This window comes from Hylobates moloch, unplaced genomic scaffold (genome assembly GCF_009828535.3).
Source record: "Hylobates moloch isolate HMO894 unplaced genomic scaffold, HMol_V3 SCAFFOLD_4, whole genome shotgun sequence".
Taxonomy (NCBI): domain Eukaryota; kingdom Metazoa; phylum Chordata; class Mammalia; order Primates; family Hylobatidae; genus Hylobates; species Hylobates moloch.
This window is the reverse complement of record NW_026652279.1, coordinates 34,976,587-34,997,458: the sequence shown is the minus strand read 5'-3', so window position 1 is coordinate 34,997,458 and position 20,872 is coordinate 34,976,587. Positions and strand designations below refer to the sequence as shown.

Below are 20,872 nucleotides of genomic sequence, written 5' to 3'. Positions count from 1 at the left end.
AAGTGGTTTCAAGCTGGTCTGTGCTCTGCCTCCCTGCAGACTTGTGGGCTCGGCTGGGTCTGCAGGGGAACCGGTCTGGTCACCAGGGGCCCCACAGCCTCATTGCTGCCTCCATGTTCTCCTGGGCTGGGTTTGGCATTCCCACCCCTCCCCTGTTGACTTCCTGACCACAGAAACAGATGTGTGAAGGAGAGCGATCTCAGAGGCAGGTGTCACTGGAGGGTTTGGGGCATGTACTGGGCCCCTGAGTCCTCAGGCGTAGGGCTGGGTCTCTGTCGGGTGGGTCTGCCCATGGGGCCTGTGGCTGGCCTGGTCTACCCAGCCTGGTGCCTGGCCCAGCTCTATAAGGCCATGGACTTGAGTCCCTGGCCTGGCCTGCCTGGAGTCCCTTTGGCCCAACCTGGTAACCTTGTGGCAGCTGGAGGGTGGGCAGATGGGGCAGGTGGGGCCAGGTTGGGCACACCAGCTGAGGCCAAGCCTCCCTCCCCTTGTGGCTGGCTCGTTTTTCCTCTGCCCCTCCTGGGCGCAGTGGGGTTCTGCCTTCCTGGGGACCTCAGGGACGTGCCTCCGTGGGCACTGGGATTCTGGGCTAAGCCAAGGAGCCAGAGTGAGCTGGGGCCCAGCCTGCCCCTCTGAGCATTGTCTGGGCCTACGTTGGAGCTTAGGATTGGGGCCTGCCAAGCCCATTGATCCCTGGGGAAGCTCAGAGCTGGGAGGGAGTCCAGACAGATGGAGACAAACTCTGGTTGAAGCTGCAGGTGCTTCTTTGATTATCTCACCACATATGGACTGTTCTCTCTGGGTGCCGCCCCCTGGGTTTCCAGGGCAGAGGCCTGACCTGTGCGACCTGGCTTGGCCAGGGCAGGGTCACCAAATCTGCCTTTGAATAGACTGAGAACAAGTGCAGGGCCTCCCCGGACCTAAGGAGAGCAGAGTAGGGAGTCAGAGGTGAGGATGGTCAAGGACCCCTGGGGTGGTACTGGAGGCACCTGACACCTCCCCCACCCCAGGTGACGCGGGTGCCTGTGGAGAGCTGTGTGCAGTACACGTCCTGTGAGCTGTGTCTGGGGTCACGGGACCCCCACTGTGGCTGGTGTGTTCTGCACAGCATGTGAGTCTGGGCAGGTGGGCGGGGGCAGGTGGGGAGGGCCATGGTGGCCTCACAGTGGGGAGGGGGAGCCTGGTGCAGGGCAAGCCACCCCGACTTCTCTGCCCAGGTCCCGCCTGCCAGGCGGGACCTGTAGGTCTCCCCATCCGCCCAGCCTCAACCCCTCTGCCTGCAGCTGCTCGCGGCGGGACGCCTGTGAGCGAGCAGACGAGCCCCAGCGCTTTGCCGCGGACCTGCTGCAGTGTGTGCAGCTGACTGTGCAGCCCCGCAATGTGTCTGTCACCATGTCCCAGGTCCCAGTAAGTGTGGCACCCCAGGTGGTAAGGGGTGGGGGACAGCCATGGGGACCCTGCTCACCATGCCTCCTGCTGCCTGCCCAGCTCGTGCTGCAGGCCTGGAACGTGCCTGACCTCTCAGCTGGTGTCAACTGCTCCTTCGAGGACTTCACAGAATCTGAGAGTGTCCTGGAGGACGGCCGGATCCACTGCCGCTCGCCCTCTGCCCGGGAGGTGGCGCCCATCACGCGGGGCCAGGGTGAGTGGCCCCAACACAGTGGTGCCCGCTGCCTGGCCAGGTCCAGGGCCGCAGTCCAGTTGCCGCCTGTTTAGTGCCTCCCTTGTTCAGTTCCAAGGGCATGTTGGTGACCCTCTGACAGCTGATATGTGAGGGGGGTGTCTCACCACCTGCTGGTCTGGGAGTGGAGAAAACCCTCCAGGCATGCAGCCAGAGTGAAAGCCTTCCTGCCAGGGAGGTGGACAGCGGATACATCCTTCTTAGGCTTTATCTTATGGGCTCACTGTATATTTACAGTAGGAATAGACATAGACACATGAGCATACTTCACCTCCACTACTGTAATTATTGCTATCCCTACTGGCATTAAGGTCTTTAGGTGTCCCATGGTGACCCAGAGGGTAGAAGAGCAGGGCAGGGTAGGCAGGATGAAGGGACCACATGGCGGAGACCTGGGATCTTGTGGGGGGCTGCAGGCTGGAGGTGGGAGTGGGTGAGGGGTGGGCTATGTGGGGTGTAGGTTGGGTGGGGGACAGTCTCATGGGGACTTGGGGTGCAGGACCCCTCTGGCTGCCACAGCCTGTTGGACAGTCGCTCTGCAGGCCCTTCCACAGGAGCAGGCAGCCTGGGGGCTTGGGGAGAGTCTCGAGGTTCTCAACCCCTCACACTACTGAGCAGGAGGCAAGCAGGGCAGATCCCAGGCCCTGGTCACCTGGGGGCTGAGGGGGCTGGACGCATGTTTGATGCGACTGACAGTGGCAGCTAGGAGGGTCTCCGGGCAAGTTGTTCCCCTTTCTGGACTTGCCCTGTGCGGGAGTCCTGGGCAAGCAGTCCTGGTGACTCAGCTGTGCTGCTCGTGCAGGAGACCAGCGGGTGGTGAAACTCTACCTAAAGTCCAAGGAGACAGGGAAGAAGTTTGCGTCTGTGGACTTTGTCTTCTACAACTGCAGCGTCCACCAGTCGTGAGTGTCTCTAGGCCCCTCCGCCCACCTGGGCCTGGGCTACTTGCCCCACTCCTGTCCCTGTGGTCCCACTGTGCTCACTGTCTGCAGACCTGTCCTCATGTGGCCAGGCAGCAGATGGTGATTCCATGATTGGGGCTCCCGAGGCCGGGCGGTCAGGGAGGGAGGAGAGGCCACTGTGAGAGCAGCTTGCAGGTAGAGGAGCCAGCCAGGGCAAGGCCATGAGTGCAGAGGGTGCCTGAGGCTGGGGCAGGCGCATCAGGGGGCAGCAGTCAGTGGGCGGCAGTGCCTGCCCCACAGGGATCTTGTAGGGCCCAGGTGGCCGTGTATGGCTGCAAGGGCACATTGTGCAATGTTGCCACCGTGGTATGGACAGTGGCCCATGGGCACTGGCATGGAGGGGAGGTGCTCAGGGAGGAGCTGAGAGTTGGTGTGGGGGCCTGGTCAGGGGCCCAGACACAGCCCCTGGGTGCCTGCTGCTTCTGGTTGTGGCAGGCTACTGTTGGACGATGCAGTGTCCAGGTCTCCTCTGGTTGGTGCTGGCCCCTGTGCAGGCCCGCTGCTTGGGCAGGGAGTGTGTCTAGGAGGCAGCTGCTATGCCTGCTGCCCATTTTGGCTGTGAGCACCCCCAGCCTCAGAGGAAGGATGGGAGGAGCTGGGGGCCTCCCGTGAGTCCCACTGTGAGCCCAGAGGAGAGCCCTCACTCCTTTCCTGAACCAGAGGACCCAGGCTGAGGCAGTAGGGTTTGGCCTCAGAGACAGGAGGTGCCTGGCTTTTCAGGTATGCCTTTGTTTGTTGACTGACTCACAGATGGACTCTGTGACAGCTCTTTGTGGAGCAACTGCCGTGAGCCAAGCAGGCCTTTTATTTCCAGGATGCAGCATCTCCCGTCCCAGGTGGGGTGGGGGATCTCTGGGGCAGAGGCCTGGAGGGGGCCAAGGGCTACAGGAGAAGCAGGGTGGTTGGGGGAGCTGGTGGGCAGGAGATCCTGGAGAGGAGATGGAGGTGGTGTCTTCCTGGAGGCTATTGAGATGGCAAGGTGCCAGCCCTGTGCAAGGCTGAGTTGTGGGCAGAGCACCTACAGTGGCCAGCCTGGCAGACCCTGAGGTACGTCAGAGGGAAACAGACAAGCTCCTGCCCTGGCGATCCTGCTTTCTACAGGGAGGTGATGTGCATGGCCCTGTCCAGCTCTGTGGCAGCACGTGCTGCTTCAGTTTAAATCTAAGTTTGCCAAAAGGAGTCAAGACTTAAAATGAAGTTCCTTAGTTGCACTAACACATTTCTGGTGCGAGTATCCATGCCTGGCTGGCAGTCAGGTGGTGATCAAGGCTCTGGAGGAAAAAGCGGCAAAGAGGAAAGGGAGCCTGGGGTCAGTAGGGTGGGCAGGCAAAACCAGCTGTCGGGGAGGTGTGAGGAGGCTGAGAGGCAGCCATACTCAGGTTTGGAGGAAGAACTTTCCAGGCCAGGGGCAGTCAGTGCCAAGGCCCTGAGGTGGCACTATGAATACCAGCAGGGGCGGCACAGTGTCCTTCTGATCATGGGTGACCCCACGTGGTTGCAGGTCCCCAGGCTTTAGCACCCGCTCATTCCCTGCAGCTGCCTGTCCTGTGTCAACGGCTCCTTTCCCTGCCACTGGTGCAAATACCGCCATGTGTGCACGCACAACGCGGCTGACTGCGCCTTCCTGGAGGGCCGTGTCAACGTGTCTGAGGTAAGGCCGGGCAAGGGTGAGGGTCAGGTTTTCAGAGGTGGAGCAGAACTGGATTGAGACATCCCATCTGGGTGTCGCCTGAGGCCTGGCCCAGGGAGCGCCTGTGGGTGTCTGGGATGTCATTGTGTGGTGCACCCACCACCAGGCTGGGTCAGCGAGGTGACCCTGGATGCCAGCTGAGAGGCCTGTGGGGTCACTGTCTTGGCCTGAAGTTAGGCCTGTGGTATTTGTTCGTGACCCCTGGGTGTCCTTCGTGACACTCAGGGAGGGGGAAAAGCCTCAGATGAGTTCTGTCCCTGGGCCTCTGTGTGGGGGCTGCAGACGCGGGCTCCTGGGTGCAATTGGGGGCACTGTCAGGCTGCAAAGCAGGTGCGGGCAGAGCCTGGAGTGCAGGTGCCTGGCTGGGCAGGCACAGAGGCCTCCGTGTCGGGCAGGGGAGCTTGCCGGCCTAGCGTGCCTGAAGGCTGGTGGGTTCTGGAGTCGCCAGGCGCTGAGTGGTAATTGCTAGTAATTAGGTAGTAATTATTCCAGGCTGGGCAAGGCACTGGCTTTATGAACAGCGGGCTGTTCCTTCTGGAACCTGAGGCGCTTAGTAGCAGGACAGGGCAAGACCCAGGGCCCATAGGTGCTGAGTGGCAAAGCTGAGGCCGGAGCTGTGGCGGCCCCCAACCCCATCTCCACCAGGTCAGGCTGTGGGTGTGGAGCTGGGACTTGCAGCCAGGTCCCTGTCCTTTGCTGTGGACACTCCGCCTGTTGGCTGGAGGGGGCAGGTTCTGCTTGCCAGGGAGACCTTGGAGGCTGCAGCTGGGCTGCACTTCCCTGCCAGGCTGGGGGCTGAGGAAGTTGCATGGTGGCCCTCTGTCCTCTGGGTCTCTTCTCACAGAGGCCCCCCGGCTCCCAGCTTCACCCTCTGGACTGGAGTTTTCTGCTCCCTGGCATGACATCAGGGCACAGGACAGTGGTGGAGGGTAGCCTGGGGCAGCAGGGACCACAGTGCCTGTGTCAGGGTGACTGCCTATAACAGCAGGTGTGCAGGAGCCAGGGACACAGTGGGGGGCTTCTCCGGGGGTGCGGCCTGCCTGAGGAGCCAGGCCAAGGTGTCCTAGGGTGTGGGCAGAGCCCACGGTGGGATCTGAGGCGAGAGCTGGTCCTGGGGGCCTCTCGGGCCAGGGAGAGCTGGGCGTGAAGTCAGTGTGGGGATGATGTGCAGATGCAGTGGCTCTGGCGCTGTGCACAGCCCAGGGTTCGGGCGGTGGGGGGACAGCACAGTGGTCGTCAGGGGTGGTAGCAGGGCCCTGGGCAGCTTGGGATGGTTTTGGGGCTGAGATAGCCCAATTCCTCAGTGGTGGCCTTCCCTGAGCCCTCCCCATCCATGCCATGAACTTCGGGGCACCCTTGGGGAGTGGAGGAAGTGGCCCCTGGAGTAGTGGCCCTGGGCCTCAGGGTTGGGGAGGCAGAGCAGGCAGGGCTGGGCTGGGGGCGCATGTGGGGTCACAGGACTGTGTGGGGAGTGGATTCTCTCCACAAATACTTACTCTTTTTTTTTTTTAGCTTGAGTCCCAGATTTTTATGGAGCCGTTCCTAAGGGGCGTGACGTGAGTCCTCCTGGACTCAGGGCACAATGGCCAGTGGCAGTCCCCCCACCCCCCCACAAGCCCTCTTTCCATCTCTGTTTCTGGTGGGTTCCTTGGGCCACCTCCTGAGACAGGAGTGTACTACATTCAGCTTCCTACTGAGACAGCCCGGCCTAACCCCCAAGGCCGCCGCCCGTCCCCTGCCCCCATGCAGGGAGGGGGTCTCTGTGGCCCCTTCTTGTGCCTGCCTGCATGCTGGGGTCTGTGTGTTTTGTCTGAAGGCGGAGTGGCCTGTGCATGTTGATGGGAAGGGCCGCCGGACTGGGGCCATGGAGGCAGCTGGTGCTGTGTGCCAGGGCCTAAGGGCTCCCACGTGGAGCCCCCACCAAAGTGGAGCTCATGAGACACACTGAGAAGTCGGGACTTTCTCTTAGAAATGCCTGTTTCTGGACTCTGCACACAGGGAGGGATGTGGTTCCTGTCTTCACATAACAGTTGTATGCCCCACCAGTCAACTCCCAGATCTGAGCAAGTCTGTAGACTCCTTGCGTGAAGGGGAGGCTGGGGTCCCTTGAGGAAGGAGCCTTGTGCACTGGCAAAATGCACCCTGTTAATCTTCCCCCAGCGTTTCCCAGAGGGACCTCCAGCCTTTTACCAGGGAGACTGTGCACTGGGGAAAAGGTTGTAATCCGAGCCTTTGGGGACAACTGGACCTGGCTCTGAAGAAGGACCTCCAGCCTTTTACCGGGGAGACTATGCACTGGGGAAAAGGCTGTAATCAGAGCCTTTGGGGACAACTGGACCTGGCTCTGAACTGACATTGATCCCAAGAGACCCACGCCACTGCGGCCCTCCTGTCAGTCAGAGTCGGGCCAGGTCGAGTCAGGTGATCACTGGAGTTTCAGCCTAGGCCTGACTCAGTGGGCCGCATGGGTGCTGAGCTTCCTGGGTTCTCACTCAGCTGGGTGTTGGGGAAGAGATGGGGTGGGGGTGCGGGGAGCACCTGAGAGGACCGGGTGTGGCCCAGGCAGCCAGTCAGCTTCCTGCCCCTGGCGGAGAGCAGGGGTGGCGAGGGGACAGGCCAGCCTCAGGGTGATGGGGCAGGCAGGTAGGGGCCAGCCACATTGGCCTCGATGCATGCTGGGCCCACACACTCACACTGGTGTTGGGGTGGGGGGTGCTTTTTCTGGCTGGGACCTGGGTTCTGGGGGTGGGTGGTGACTGAGACCTCATGACAGGAGCCAGCTTCATGTCTCGTGCTACCGGCCAAGAGATTTCCTGGACTTACGGGCACCAAGAAAGCCCGGGCCTCACCATAGTCACCTTCTGGCTTGCTGCAGGCTGAGGCGCCTGGGCTCCTCTGGGCATTTTTCGGTGGGGTGGATGGTGGGGGCAGCTCAGTTGGTCTCAGACTGACCATTCTCGGGAGCTCACGGGCCGCCTAGCTTGGACTGAAAGGAGTCTCAGTGCCCTGAGCCACCCATTTTCATGGCTGGGGCCCTAAGGTGACAAGGCCCAGGGTGGCCCGTGTCATGGCGAGACTCCAGCCTGAGCCTCAGCATGTAGAGTCACTGGGCGCGCCTCAGACTGCCAGGGAGGTACGGCATAGGTATGGCCACTGTGCGTGCCGGTGCCTTCCGGCTGCAGCTGTGGTGGGAACACACAGTTCCAAGTGCAGCCCCTAAGTTGGGGCCAGTGGCCCTAGCTGCAAGATGCCACCACCTGCCTCTCCCCAGTGGACACAGGAGCATCTCTGCAGACCCAGAGATTAGTGGTCAGCTTGCCCAGCTGGGCCTTGTTAACTCTGCTTCCCTGGAGCTCCTGAGGGGCCAGGCCAGAGTCCAGGCCCCCTCTTGCGTCCTGGAAAATCTCTGCAGAGCTGGGCCTGGGCCTTCGTGCCTGCCTTGGGGGCTGTTGCAGGGCTTGGGGATTACAGCCTGTTTTCAGCATCCCTATTTAAAGCCCAGCTTCTCAGTGTTCCCGAGGGGCCATCTCCTGAGGCCAGCAGCAGCCATGCTGCAAGGAAGCCAGGCCATTGCATCAGTTATTGTTGCTGAAATGCTGGCCCCAGAGGCCAGGCCTGTTTTTCTGCTGGGCTCTGGCTATTTTTATACACTCACTGGGCCCCCAGCGCAGAACCTGCAGCCCTAGAGCCCCAATCTCTTCTGCCTCTGGGGCCTTTTCAGCTGCTGGCCAGATGGGGCTCCTTTGGTCTCTGGAATGGTGGGGGTCCTAGAACATGGGGCAGGGCATTCAGGGGCCAGAGGTAATAGAGCCTGTCTGGGTCACAGTATGCAGTCACTGTCCCAGCCAGCGGTCCTCGGTTTGCCAGTGCATAAAATGGGCACATTGGTGCTTGGCTGGGAGCACCACAGGCCCAGTGCACATCTGGAGCGTAGTGGGGTACACCTTGCTCACTGGTCTCCGCCCCCGGGCTCAGCCAAACTCTTCTTATCCCCAGGACTGCCCACAGATCCTGCCCTCCACGCAGATCTACGTGCCAGTGGGAGTGGTAAAGCCCATCACCCTGGCCGCACGGAACCTGCCTCAGCCACAGTCAGGCCAGCGTGGGTATGAGTGTCTCTTCCACATCCCGGGCAGCCCGGCCCGTGTCACCGCCCTGCGCTTCAACAGCTCCAGCCTGCAGTGCCAGAATTCCTCGGTGAGGTGGCCAGGGCAGGGGCTGGGGGCCGTGAGCTGGAATGGGCCGGTTATCCCCACGGCCCTGGGTCCTGGCGTGTGCTTGTTCACAGAGGGCGGTGCACATGCTCACGTGTATCTCTGATGAGTCAGAAGCCACTCCTGGCTTCCCCAGGCCATTGCTAGGCCCTTGAGATGTGCCTGGGTCATGTGGGCAGGTGGGCTGCAGGGGGCCCATGCTGTCCTGGTAGCTGCTGAGAGCACCCAGATGTGTGGTGGGAGCAGCCTGAGTGTGGGAGTGGACAGCAGCCAGACTCATGGGACTCGCACATTGCAGCCTCCGTGGGTCCCAGGCATGGGCTGATCGTCAGGTCTGAGTGTGTGCAGGAATAGCCAGGTGGCTGCCAGCCTTCATCACTGTGGCTCCCGGAGGGCAGAGGTCAGGGTGCCAGAGCGCATGGCTCCATCCATCCCTGGCCAAATGCAGAAAACACTCCCATTGGCCCGCACTTGCACACTAGCAGACGGTTGTTGCCTGTGGTCCGAGCATGTGTAGATCTTCAGATCCGACACAATCGTGTTTGACAAGCTCTACTGTTAGGTGCAGTGCGTTCAGTGACAGGGGATCTCTATAGAGCCAGCTGTTTCCTGAGTGGTGGGGGAGTGGGGCCCAGTTGCCCAGCAGTTGGAGGCCTGTGCTGAAGTCCCGCACTCCCGGCAGGCCTTTGTCTCCCCTTCTGCTCAGGACAGGTGTGATCCAGGGAGCAGTGGGCTTCCTAGAACTCACTGCAGGGGCAGGTGGCTGGGCTGTTGTGTGGGGCACTGGGCTGTCGACAAGGTCTTGGCTGGGCCCCATCCCCTGGAAGCCCTGGGGAGGGCCTTGATGGGGTCAGAGATCTGGAGCCCCTTGGCTGACCCCTGGTCTGTCCCAGCAGGGTGGGGTAGGGTCTGGAGGGTCACAACAGGCTTCCTGGGGCAGGGTGGGTTGCAGGTCAGCCACGAGGATCACTCCTGTCCACCACAGCTATCTGGAGTTCCCTCTGCCATCCAGCCTTTCCAGACATTTCTGCTGTATCACCAACTCTTTGCCTGCCCTGCACCTTCCACCTGTGTCTCCCTCCCCACCCTCCCTTCTCACCAGGCCCACATTAATCTTCCCTTCAGCTGTGTTTAAAGGGAAGCGGGAGTATCGGGGAATTTGATAGGATCCAATTAAATTCCTGCAGATAAAATAATGATGAATTGCCGGGCCGCCCCTTGGAGACGCTGGGCTCCCTGCGCCGCCCCAGCACGGGAACAGAGTTGAGGTCATCTGCGGCAGAAAGTGGGGCACAGCTGGAGTCCTAGCCAGGCTCCCTGGGAGGGGCAGTTCCCCTGGGCCCAGCCTAGCCTTGTTGAGGAGGGGACGGGGAGCAGGGCTGCACCTGACAGTGATTTTGCCTGTCTCTGCCCCAGTCCCGGGACACAGACCTCCCACCTCAAGGCACGGCAGTCCTGGCCCATTCAGCAAAGATGCTGAGGTTCACAGAGCATGCTGATGCGTATTCTAGGGCCAGCTGGGAGTCCTGGTTTCCCAGCCTGGCTGACTGCAAGGAGTGGTCAGAGGCTTCCTGTGGTTGGAGGTGGTCTCCAAGGGGGTGCCATAGAGGTGACTGTGGGAAGCACAGAAGTTCCCCTGGAAGGGCACCTCATATGGTTGCTAGGCTGGAGAGAGGGGGCTCTGGAGCCAGGAAGGAAGCCCTGTGTAGGGTGAGGGTGGAGAGGGAGCGGTTGTGGCTGCAGAAACCTCCCCCTGAGCTGGCGCCCTGGCGGCTTTGTGGGCGTGAGGCTCCCACCTGGAGGCCGCTTAGCTGGGAAGCCTGACCGCGCCATCACCCAACAGTACTCCTACGAGGGGAATGACGTCAGCGACCTGCCAGTGAACCTGTCGGTCGTGTGGAACGGCAACTTTGTCATTGACAACCCACAGAACATCCAGGGTGAGTGGGCGCCCTGGCAGGGTGGGCAGTGGGCGGGCCCGAGCTGACCGCACCCCTCCCCGCAGCGCACCTCTACAAGTGCCCGGCCCTGCGCGAGAGCTGCGGTCTCTGCCTCAAGGCCGACCCGCGCTTCGAGTGTGGATGGTGCGTGGCCGAGCGCCGCTGCTCCCTGCGACACCACTGCGCTGCCGACACACCTGCATCATGGATGCACGCGCGTCACGGCAGCAGTCGCTGCGCCGACCCCAAGATCCTCAAGGTAGGGCCCCCAGCCCTGCCCCACACCCCATGCCCCGCCCTGCACCACCGCACACCCTACGCCCTTCGGGATGCCTGTACCGCAGCCCAGCCTCTGCCTCCCTCAGCTGTCCCCCGAGACGGGCCCGAGGCAGGGCGGCACGCGGCTCACCATCACAGGAGAGAACCTGGGCCTGCGATTCGAGGACGTGCGTCTGGGCGTGCGCGTGGGCAAGGTGCTGTGCAGCCCCGTGGAGAGCGAGTACATCAGTGCGGAGCAGTGAGTGCAGCCCTGGGTGTGCGCGGGGCGGGACGGGGCGGGGCTCCTGCAGCCCCTGAGGCCCGCCTGCCCACAGGATCGTCTGTGAGATCGGGGACGCCAGCTCCGTGCGTGCCCACGACGCCCTGGTGGAGGTGTGCGTGCGGGACTGCTCACCGCACTACCGCGCCCTGTCACCCAAGCGCTTCACCTTCGTGGTGAGTCTGCTGCCCTCCCTCTCTATTTCCTGCTGCTCTGAGAGGGTGCCGCTGAGGGCTCCTGTGCCTCTTCAGGGCCCCTTGTCTGGCCACACTCTGCCACTGCTTTTCCACTGCCTGGGTGCTGCCCCTCCCCTCCTGTGCCTAGGCCAGCTCCAGGGCTCCCTGGCTCACCTTGGGCTGTGCCTGAGAAACCTGGGAGTACTGGCTCTGAAGTGCAGCTCCCAGGCATGTGGGCTTCTAGGCTGGGGAACTGTCTTGGGGGCGTAAGCAGGCCAAGTGGGGCCTGTCCCCATGTGGCCCGAGGGGGACTTTCCTGAGAGCTTCAGCAAGTTCCCTCTTCCTGCAGACACCAACCTTCTACCGTGTGAGCCCCTCCCGCGGGCCTCTGTCAGGGGGCACCTGGATTGGCATCGAGGGAAGCCACCTGAACGCAGGCAGTGATGTGGCTGTGTCGGTCGGTGGCCGGCCCTGCTCCTTCTCCTGGTACGGGGTGCAGGTGGGGGTGGGGGCCTGGCTGCCCCTCCTCCTGGTTCAGATGGTTGCATGCCCCTTCTTGTTGCCTGGGCAACGAGGCTATGGAGAGCCTGGCTGGGGTGATCACTGTGAAACCCAGAGGCGGAGGTTACCATGGAAACAGGCTACCTCTAGAGTGGTAGGACTGGGCGGTGATGGGCGCGGGGCCTGCCTTTGGGGGCGGGGCAACCTGGCTGCCTCTGCCCTGGTTCTTCCCTTTGGGGAGGGGGGGAATCCCTTGGGTACAAAATAAGAAGTATTTTTAAAAATTTTTAAGAGAGAAAACAGAAATCTTAACAAAAGCCCTGAGGCTTGAAGTGGGTAATTTTAGAATAGGGATGATAATGGAACGTCCCTTTAAATATTTTCCTGTGGTAATTACCCGTTATCAGACTAATCATTGGTGTCTGCAGCTGAGGGGGCCTGGTAGCTGTGGGGCTCCTGGCAGTGGTGGAAGAACTGAGGGTCCGGACCCAGGTGCGGGCCATGCCTCGCTGCCTGCCCAGTGGGGTGTCCCCATGACCCCCACCTAGGCAAGCTCATCTAGTCTCCTCACGGCCCCCTGGGATGCGGGGATAGGGCGAGCTATTCCCACTGGGACAGGTGCCGAGAGGGAAGGTGTCTGTCTGGCCCAGGGTAGTAGGAGTGGGCGCTGGGCTCCCAGCACTCGGAGCACAGGCTGAGTGAGGGTGGCCCTGGGACAGGCAGGGAAGGTCGGGCCAGAGCTTAGTCTCGCCAGCCCTCCCCAGGGACAGAGGGAGGGCAGCTTGAGCCTACCTCCCAGCCTGGCGTGCGTGGGGTGGGCCTGCTGCCTACTGCCTCTGGGGAGGCAGAGGCCTGGTGAGTGTGGAGCCCTGGCCAGGGTCACCAGGAGTGGGTGTGGGCAACAGGGAGGCTGTGATGAAAGCAGACCTGGAGAGGCGGTAGGACGGGTCCCAAATGCCAGGCTGGGCAACAGTGGGGGCCTGAAGGGGCTGGGAGCCAGGGCGAGGGTAGGACAGACATGCACAGCCCCGGGATGGAAAGTAGCAGTGATAGTATGCAGCCACCCAAGGCAGTACCTGTGACAGGTGGCGCTGTTCCCACCGTCCCTCAATGCATCTGCATTCCACCTGCCTGGGTTCCACCTGTGTGCTCCTCACTGTCCCACTGGGGCACCTCCAGGAGGAACTCCCGTGAGATCCGGTGCCTGACACCCCCCGGGCAGAGCCCTGGCAGCGCTCCCATCATCATCAACATCAACCGCGCCCAGCTCACCAACCCCGAGGTGAAGTACAACTACACCGAGGACCCCACCATCCTGAGGATCGACCCCGAGTGGAGCATCAACAGGTGGGGCCCAGCAACACCCATTCCCTATCCCCAGCTATTGAGAGCAGTGCCGAGCCAGGAGCTCTTCCACCGGACACTTGGCGGTGGCCCGCCTGCATGCCGGGTACTATCCTGCCAGGAAGCAACCCTTGCCAAGAGTTTTTACCTGTTTCCTGTCTTTGGGGAAGGCAGGCTTTGCCTGGCTGAGCTGTGGCCCGCGTTTCCAGCTCACTGGGCCCCAGCATCATCTGGTGACCTCCCACCCCTGTCCTGTTCCAGCGGTGGGACCCTCCTAACAGTCACGGGCACCAACCTGGCCACTGTCCGTGAACCCCGAATCCGGGCCAAGTACGGAGGCATTGAGAGGGAGAACGTGAGTCCCTGCCCTCAGCTGCCCACCTCGGTCCAGGCCTTTACCTGGGATGGGGCTCCTGCTAGGAATACCCGTGTCCCTGCCTCTGCCCCTACCCCTGCCCCTTCCCAGCTTATGCCAACCTTATCTGTGCCTGGAGACCCCTGGGGAGGCACCTGTCCTGCCTGGCGGGTGGAAGGTCTGGCTCTGGGTTGCTGGCTGCACACACCTCTCCTTCAGGCCACATGTCCCTGGTCCACGTGGGGTGGGTGGCCCAGGACCTGCCCTGCTGGTGCCTGGCATCATCTGTGCAGGGAGCAGGCAGCCCCCAGGCCAGGGGCTCTGTCACTGGGAGCTGCTGGGCCACTCGGGGAGGTCCCGCCCAGCATCCCCACCCTGTGTCTCCAGGGCTGCCTGGTGTACAATGACACCACCATGGTATGCCGTGCCCCTTCTGTGGCCAATCCTGTGCGCAGCCCACCAGAGCTGGGGGAGCGGCCGGATGAGCTGGGCTTCGTCATGGACAACGTGCGCTCCCTGCTTGTGCTCAACTCCACCTCCTTCCTCTACTACCCTGACCCTGTACTTGAGCCACTCAGCCCCACTGGCCTGCTGGAGCTGAAGCCCAGCTCCCCACTTATCCTCAAGGTAGGTCACCATTGCCTGTAGGCTGGGCCAGGCCAGGGAAGAGGCCCCTTGTCCTGGGATCTGGCTCACCCCCACCTCCTACAGGGCCGGAACCTCTTGCCACCTGCGCCTGGCAACTCCCGACTCAACTACACGGTGCTCATCGGCTCCACACCCTGCACCCTCACCGTGTCGGAGACGCAACTGCTGTGTGAGGCGCCCAACCTCACGGGGCAGCACAAGGTCACGGTGCGTCTGTCCACCAGGGGTGCCGAACTGGGAGAGCCATGCCCCACCTGTGGACCCTGCCCCACTAGCACAGCCCAAGCTCTGACCTTGCCCCAGACTCACCCCTAGCTCAGAGGGCGCCCAGCTCCAGTGCAGGCCCTGCCTTATCCCTCAGCCTGCCACTTCCTTGAGCCCCCGACTGTCTACCCACCCTGAGCCCTTGCCATGCCAGTGGTGCCCTAGCTGGCCAGGTGCCTGCCCTGGGTCCCAGTGTCTCCACCTTGCTGACCACTCTGTGCCCCTGTCGGTGGGACCTTGCCCACAGGCAGGTGTTGGGGAGGGGGTCTTGCCCATCGGGAGGGGCTCCCGAGCTTTGTGGAAAGCATGGGTGGCTCCTGAGTGGCCTCCACCCACCGGCAGGTGCGGGCAGGTGGCTTTGAGTTCTCGCCAGGGACACTGCAGGTGTACTCTGACAGCCTGCTGACGCTGCCTGCCATCGTGGGCATCGGCGGGGGTGGGGGTCTCCTGCTCCTGGTCATCGTGGCTGTGCTCATCGCCTACAAGCGCAAGTCACGAGATGCCGACCGCACACTCAAGCGGCTGCAGCTCCAGATGGACAACCTGGAGTCCCGCGTGGCCCTCGAATGCAAGGAAGGTCTGTTGGGGCCGGGGCTCACTGGGGCAGCTGCCACCTCCGAGCCAGGCCCTGGCCTGTCCCCACACCTACTTCCCACCCGCCCCACCCTGCTTCAGCTCAGTTTACAGTGTTCCTAATAGCCTTGCTGTGCCAGAGCTGGTCCCAGGGCAGTGGGCAGGTGCCTGACCAGGGCCTGGCCCTGCAGCAGGTACCACCTCCTCGGGGTGCTGCTTGCGACACAGAACCCAAAGCCAGACTGTTTGCATTTGTATCCCAGCTGCGCTATAAGGCTGAAGGTGGCTACTTACCCTTCTGTGCCTCAGTCTTGTCATCTGTAGAGTGGGCACAGTGACAGTGCCTACTTTCCCTGGGCGCTGGGAGTCGTGGTGGGTTGGCTGGTGCCAGCGGAGCAGCAGAGAGGGGTGCTTCTGCCATGCAGCAATGGGGAGCCCTTACGCTTTGGCAGTCCCTGGGCACATAGAGATCTTGACCTGAGCTGACCTTTGTCCTTGAGATGTCTATAGGGGGAGTCATGCCACACCATCCTCCTGATCCAGGGCAGGTGTGGGTGGCAGAAATCTGTTCCATGCTGGGCGAGACTTTGAGCGTTTGCAGATGGTAACTCACACATGTTCTGGGCTCTAGGGGGCAGATACTAGGAGTGCTCCTGCTGCAGTGTAGGACCTTAGTCATGTGGTCCAGCATGGGGTCGTCATGAATTCCACTGGGACTCAACTGGGATGGGGTGTTTTGTTTGCACAGGACTCAGCCAGTCTTAAAATGCAAAGTTATGCATCCTGGGAGCCCTCTCAGTCCCAGACAAACCTAAGTGGCCCTGTGGTGGGCTAAGGGTTGCCCTACCTCTTGGGCAGCCCTGGTGGGACTGGAGGCAGGTGTGTGTCGGGGCCAGGTGGGAGGCAGGTGGCCTGGGCCTCCCTTGTGCTCCCACCTGCTGAGGCTGGCTGTCTGGCGAGGCTGGCGTGTGTGGATGCAGTGGCTGGCGGCTGCTCCAGGCCAGCCAGGTGCAGATAACTAGACGCCTGGCAGCGGTGCCCAGGAGACGAAGGCTCCAGCTCTTAATTAAACCTGTCAGATATCCCCCAGAGCCTGCCTGGCACTCCTCTGGCTTCTGATCAGATAGCCCGATCCTCAGGCTGTCGTAGGACTGACACCTCACAGCTCTGGAATGTTCTGTCAGGGCCTGCTTCACTGCCCTGCCTGCCTTTGTTCCTGACAGACGCAGAGCTGGCCCTGAGCAGGGTGGGCCACATTGAGGGTGCACCAGGCCCGAGATGTGCATGCCGTGGTGTGGGGGCTTGGGGACAGCCTGCAGCCTTGGGACCTCACCCCTGGCTGCACTCTACCACCTCACAGCGGGTGGAAGGAGCCCGAACTCCAAAGCTGCTCTACGCTTAACTGCCAGTGCCTGAGATGCAGGAGGCCCCGCCCAGCCTGCCCCTGATGCCGATGCTTTCTCTCCTCTTGTCTTGCTTGATCCTGTGGGAACCTTGCAGAGGAGAGTTACTATCCCTGTGCTAGGGCTATAGTAGCTGGGGGACAGAGAGGCACAGTGGTTTCCTTAAGATCATGAAACCAGTAAGTGTCAGAGTCAGGATTTGATGTAGGCCCCAAGAGTGAGAGGGTTGGGGCATGGAGCGGGGCCACCAGGGCATGCTGCCCCTGACGCCGCATCTGGCCTCAGCCTTTGCAGAGCTGCAGACAGACATCCACGAGCTGACCAACGACCTGGACGGTGCCGGCATCCCCTTCCTTGACTACCGGACATATGCCATGCGGGTACTCTTTCCTGGGATCGAGGACCACCCTGTGCTCAAGGAGATGGAGGTAGGACCACTGGCTCTGGGGTCACAGGAACTCAGAGGCAGCTGCTGTCTTCTGCCTTTGGGGCACCTTGGGTGCTGATGGATGCTATGGGGCAGCCTGTGTGGCCTGGGGGAGGGTCCAGGCCTGCAGGGCTCTGGGCTCAGCCAAGTGGGGAGCAGGTGCTGGGAGGCAGAACCAAGACCAGGCCAGCACAGTGGAGCCCTGAGCCCTGGGGTCGGGGCAGGGGAATGGCCAGCGTGGCTCTGCTCCATGAAGTACCTCCAGAGGGCAGGAGGAGGCTCTGGCCCCAGGGCCTGCGTGGGATGCCAGGCCTCATCCCGGCAAACCACTTGTCAGCCTCGGCTTCTGGCACCTCCCCGCTGGCTGCCCCTTGGGCCCTGCCTCTGTTGGGGGTCCTGCCTGCAGCTCCGTTGGCCTGGTCTCCTGGGTGGCTCTGGATGCGAAGCCTCACTGGGCAGGGGCTGTGTGCTGGGAGGTGCGGGTGCCTGATGAAGTCTGCTATGGTGGTTTGGGATGGGAGCGTGTGGCTGGCATAGCACCAGGGCCTCAGAGAGTAGGGCTTTGCCCTGTAGACCTTGGCAGCGAGCCTGGTGAGGGAAAAGAGGGCTGGCTCCCACATCCCCAAAGGGCCCCTAGCGGCAGGCAGGCTAGGAGTCAGTCCTCGGCGAGCCATAGCCAGGGGCTCGGCAGGTTAGCTCAGTCACACTCTCCAGCTGAGGGCACCCCCCACCGTGTGCCTTGGATGTTGGGGAGCCCATGTCCCCTGTGGTGGCTCTGTTGGTGGGAAGTCCCTTTTGAGCTGATACTGAGCAGACCTTCCCGCCTTGGGCCCTGGGCTGCCTGTGGCTGAGTGCTGCCATCCTGTTCCTGGGCTTGCTGCCACGTGGGGCTCCACAGCCTCCCCAGGTTGTATCTCTTTTTCAGTGTCTCCATTTGCTGTGTCTGTCAGACTGTCTCTCTCAGCCGTGACTGTGTGTGTTCTGCCTGGGCCATTACCTGTCTGCCTGATACCTGTTGGCCTTGGCTGGGAGCCTGGTATCACTGGTGGCCTCTGGGCTCTGCCTAATAGGGGACATCTTGCCCTGATAAACCTTAGTATGAACAAGAGAGAGAGAGTAGGGGCCCTGGAGCCGGCCATGCCTCTACTCCACTCCTTTTTCCTGCCGGCAATGTGGCCCTAATCAAACCTCTTCCTGTCTCCAACCTTGTGTCCTCATCCATGAGATGCAGAGGCTGGTCGTGCATTGGTTATCATTGTCAAGGTGGAAGGAGATGATAGACATGCACTTCTGGTACCCAGTGGATGGGGGCATTGAGTTGGACTTCCTTTGAGCTGCTGCAGGCCCGATGCGGGGGTTGCTGTTCAAAGGGCCCAGCCATAGAGAGGGTGGTGTGAGCAGCCCCTCTCATTCTGCACCCAGCCACACTGGTAACACCTTTGTCATGTCGGTTTGCAGTGGGCTTCTCAGTCTGCCACAGAGACTCTGTGGCCAAGGCTGCCCTGATGGCAATAGGCAGTGGTGGCAGCACCCAGGTCATGTCCATTTTGCTAAGGACAGGTGAAGCTTGGGAATGACCCACCGAGCCGAGGAGTCAGGGCAGCTTGTCACTTGCCTTCCAGGCCCATCCTCTGATGGGGCCCTGTCTCATCAGCCAGGCCTAGACAGCCCCTCACCGGTCAGCTTGGGGGCTGGGGCTGGGTGCTTCTCTGTGGTCTGAGCTCCATGTGCTCCCTCAGGTGCAGGCCAATGTAGAGAAGTCGCTGACACTGTTCGGGCAGCTGCTGACCAAGAAGCACTTCCTGCTGACCTTCATCCGCACGCTGGAGGCACAGCGCAGCTTCTCCATGCGTGACCGCGGGAACGTGGCCTCGCTCATCATGACAGCCCTGCAGGGCGAGATGGAATACGCCACGGGCGTGCTCAAGCAGCTGCTTTCCGACCTCATCGAGAAGAACCTGGAGAGCAAGAACCACCCCAAGCTGCTACTGCGCCGGTGAGCCTGGGGGGCACTGGGGTTGGGGGAGGCAGGCCCATGCCTCCAGCTTTGGACAGGCCGTCTAGCAGGCCCAGAGACGTTGCTGTGGCAGTTCCCACCAGGCAGGGGTGGGAGGACTCACTTGGCCTCTGAGGCTCAGCTGCCACCTCCCTAAGTACTGATAGTGAGGACCCAGGCTCGAGTTCCATACTCACAGGCCTGGGCTCTGGGTGAAGGGCTGGGGTCTCCATGACAGCCCCTGAAGCCCCTGCTGCCCACTCATGTGGGTGCCTTTCGAGACCTGACCTTGGATGCTGCAGGAAGGGAGGCAGGGTGGGGTGGGATCGGTGGGTGAGGCCTGCAGGGGCCCTGTGCCTGCTGGACAGCTGGAATTACACCACTCTGCCCATATTCTGTGCTCCCCAGGACTGAGTCGGTGGCAGAGAAGATGCTAACCAACTGGTTCACCTTCCTCTTGTATAAGTTCCTCAAGGTAAGCAGAGGCGGGAGGAAGCAGTTGTCAGAGGCAAGTGAACAGCCTGAGGGGAAAATGGAGAGAGGCGGGGATCAGTGGGAGGTGCTGGAGAATGACAGCAGGTGGGGTCTTGGTGGAGTTCTGGCTCGGGCCCAGGCTCCTGGACATGCAGCCGCTCTTGGCTCCTGGCTCCCGGCTCCCTCCTCCCTCCTTCTGAGGCTGTCAGGCCCTCGCACAGCCCACCAAGGTAGGTGTGGGAGTTCAGATACAGGCTCTCAGTGCCCACAGCTGGCCTGGGCTCAGGAGGCTGGGGGCACCCTGGGCAGGGGCCTCTGAGGGGCCAGCCTGGAGGTGCCTAAAGGCTCTAGTCCACCACCTGTCATGGGGATAGGTGGCCGCACTGGGCCTCCCCTGTGCTGTCCATTCAAGGCCCTCCCACCCCCCAGCAGTGGGATGCTGCCATCCTCAGAACAGGAACAGGGTGTAGGCCAGAGACTGTAGGCCGGGGCCCAGGCTGGACGGGGATCTGGGTGGGCCTTATCTGGGCAGTAAGCAGTTGAATTGCTGTTTGCACTTCCGATGTTGGGACTTACACAGACTTGGGTATCTGGCTTCTCTTGGAAATCTGAAGGCCTGGTTAGCCCACTCCTGAGAGTTGGGAGGAGCCCAGTGTGTGCATGGTGAAGTGCATGCTCCTCGCCTGGCTTCAGTGGTCCTGGTCGCTGCTCTGTGGGTGAGGGTGACTGACAGTGTAGCCCAGTGATGGAGGGTGGGAGCTGGCACTGACTGCCTGGGTTCGATTCTCCTGGTTTCCTTATGGAATCCAGGGATGGCATCTCTGTCTCTGCTGGCCCTTGGGGCTTTCAGGCCTCCTGTAGCCAGATGCTGCTGAGCTCAGGTGATCAGCGCACAGATCCCTGCACAGAGCGGAGTCCTGGCCGGGCATCCTCGCTGCGGGGAGAGACACTGGACGGGAAATATAGCAGACAGGCGATGGGGCAGGGTGAGCAGGGAGGGTGGGATTCGAGCAGAGGTCTGAAGACCAGGCCAAGGGACGGAAGAGAGTCCCAGGCAGAAGAGGCCACTGGGGAGAAGGCCCCAGGTGGGATGGGCAGGGGCGGGGCTTGTCTGTCCTGGGTCGTCTCTGGAGGTGGGACATTTATGTGTATATAGCAGTCTCTGGCACCTAGCAAGTGCCCAGTAGATGATAACATCCTTAGGCAGAACTGCAAGCAGGTAACACAAAGTCGTGCATGTCCTGTAGAAAGTACAGTTCTATGAAGACTGCATATTATGTGTGCATGCTGGGTAAGCTGGGCTCTGTGAGCCTAAAGCAGCAGGCGCCCTGGGTGAGGTGGAGAGGGCACTGCTAACCTAGGTCCCTGTCTGATCCTGATTCTCCACACCCACAGAGACAGGGCTCAGGGCAGCAAATGCATGTAAGCACTGACGTTGGGTGTGGATTCTCTTTCATGCCAGGATATAGGGGGCCAGCCTCAGCCAGCGCAGTGTGGCCCCATAGGGTATTATAAGCAGAGAGGGTGGCAGTGGGGCACTGTGGAGGGGTTGTCTTCAGGCCGGATCGGACATTCCATGGAGAGCTGGGGACATTTGGGACAGGCGCTGAGGGATGTGTGGGCAGTGGAGGGAGGCCAGTCTCAGCCAAGGGAGCCATAGGAAAGGGACACAGGGAGGAGGGAGGC

The 20,872-nt window shown here is 61.7% G+C and overlaps 1 protein-coding gene across 3 annotated transcripts in view; it reads left to right on the top strand.

Moving 5' to 3' along the window:
- PLXNA1 (plexin A1) overlaps positions 1-20,872 on the top strand; it is a 352,177-nt gene that overhangs the window by 317,220 nt on the left and 14,085 nt on the right. For all 3 annotated transcript variants that reach the window (XM_032149900.2, XM_058437373.1, XM_058437374.1), the window contains 19 exons: positions 1,011-1,111; positions 1,284-1,407; positions 1,489-1,642; positions 2,484-2,583; positions 4,180-4,294; positions 8,330-8,530; positions 10,391-10,487; positions 10,553-10,746; positions 10,853-11,004; positions 11,081-11,201; positions 11,551-11,687; positions 12,882-13,049; positions 13,308-13,401; positions 13,789-14,028; positions 14,113-14,256; positions 14,656-14,890; positions 16,575-16,717; positions 18,456-18,712; positions 19,121-19,187. In XM_032149900.2, coding sequence (XP_032005791.1) covers positions 1,011-1,111; positions 1,284-1,407; positions 1,489-1,642; positions 2,484-2,583; positions 4,180-4,294; positions 8,330-8,530; positions 10,391-10,487; positions 10,553-10,746; positions 10,853-11,004; positions 11,081-11,201; positions 11,551-11,687; positions 12,882-13,049; positions 13,308-13,401; positions 13,789-14,028; positions 14,113-14,256; positions 14,656-14,890; positions 16,575-16,717; positions 18,456-18,712; positions 19,121-19,187 — 2,844 coding nt within the window. The remainder of the gene's footprint in view (positions 1-1,010; positions 1,112-1,283; positions 1,408-1,488; positions 1,643-2,483; positions 2,584-4,179; positions 4,295-8,329; positions 8,531-10,390; positions 10,488-10,552; positions 10,747-10,852; positions 11,005-11,080; positions 11,202-11,550; positions 11,688-12,881; positions 13,050-13,307; positions 13,402-13,788; positions 14,029-14,112; positions 14,257-14,655; positions 14,891-16,574; positions 16,718-18,455; positions 18,713-19,120; positions 19,188-20,872) is intronic.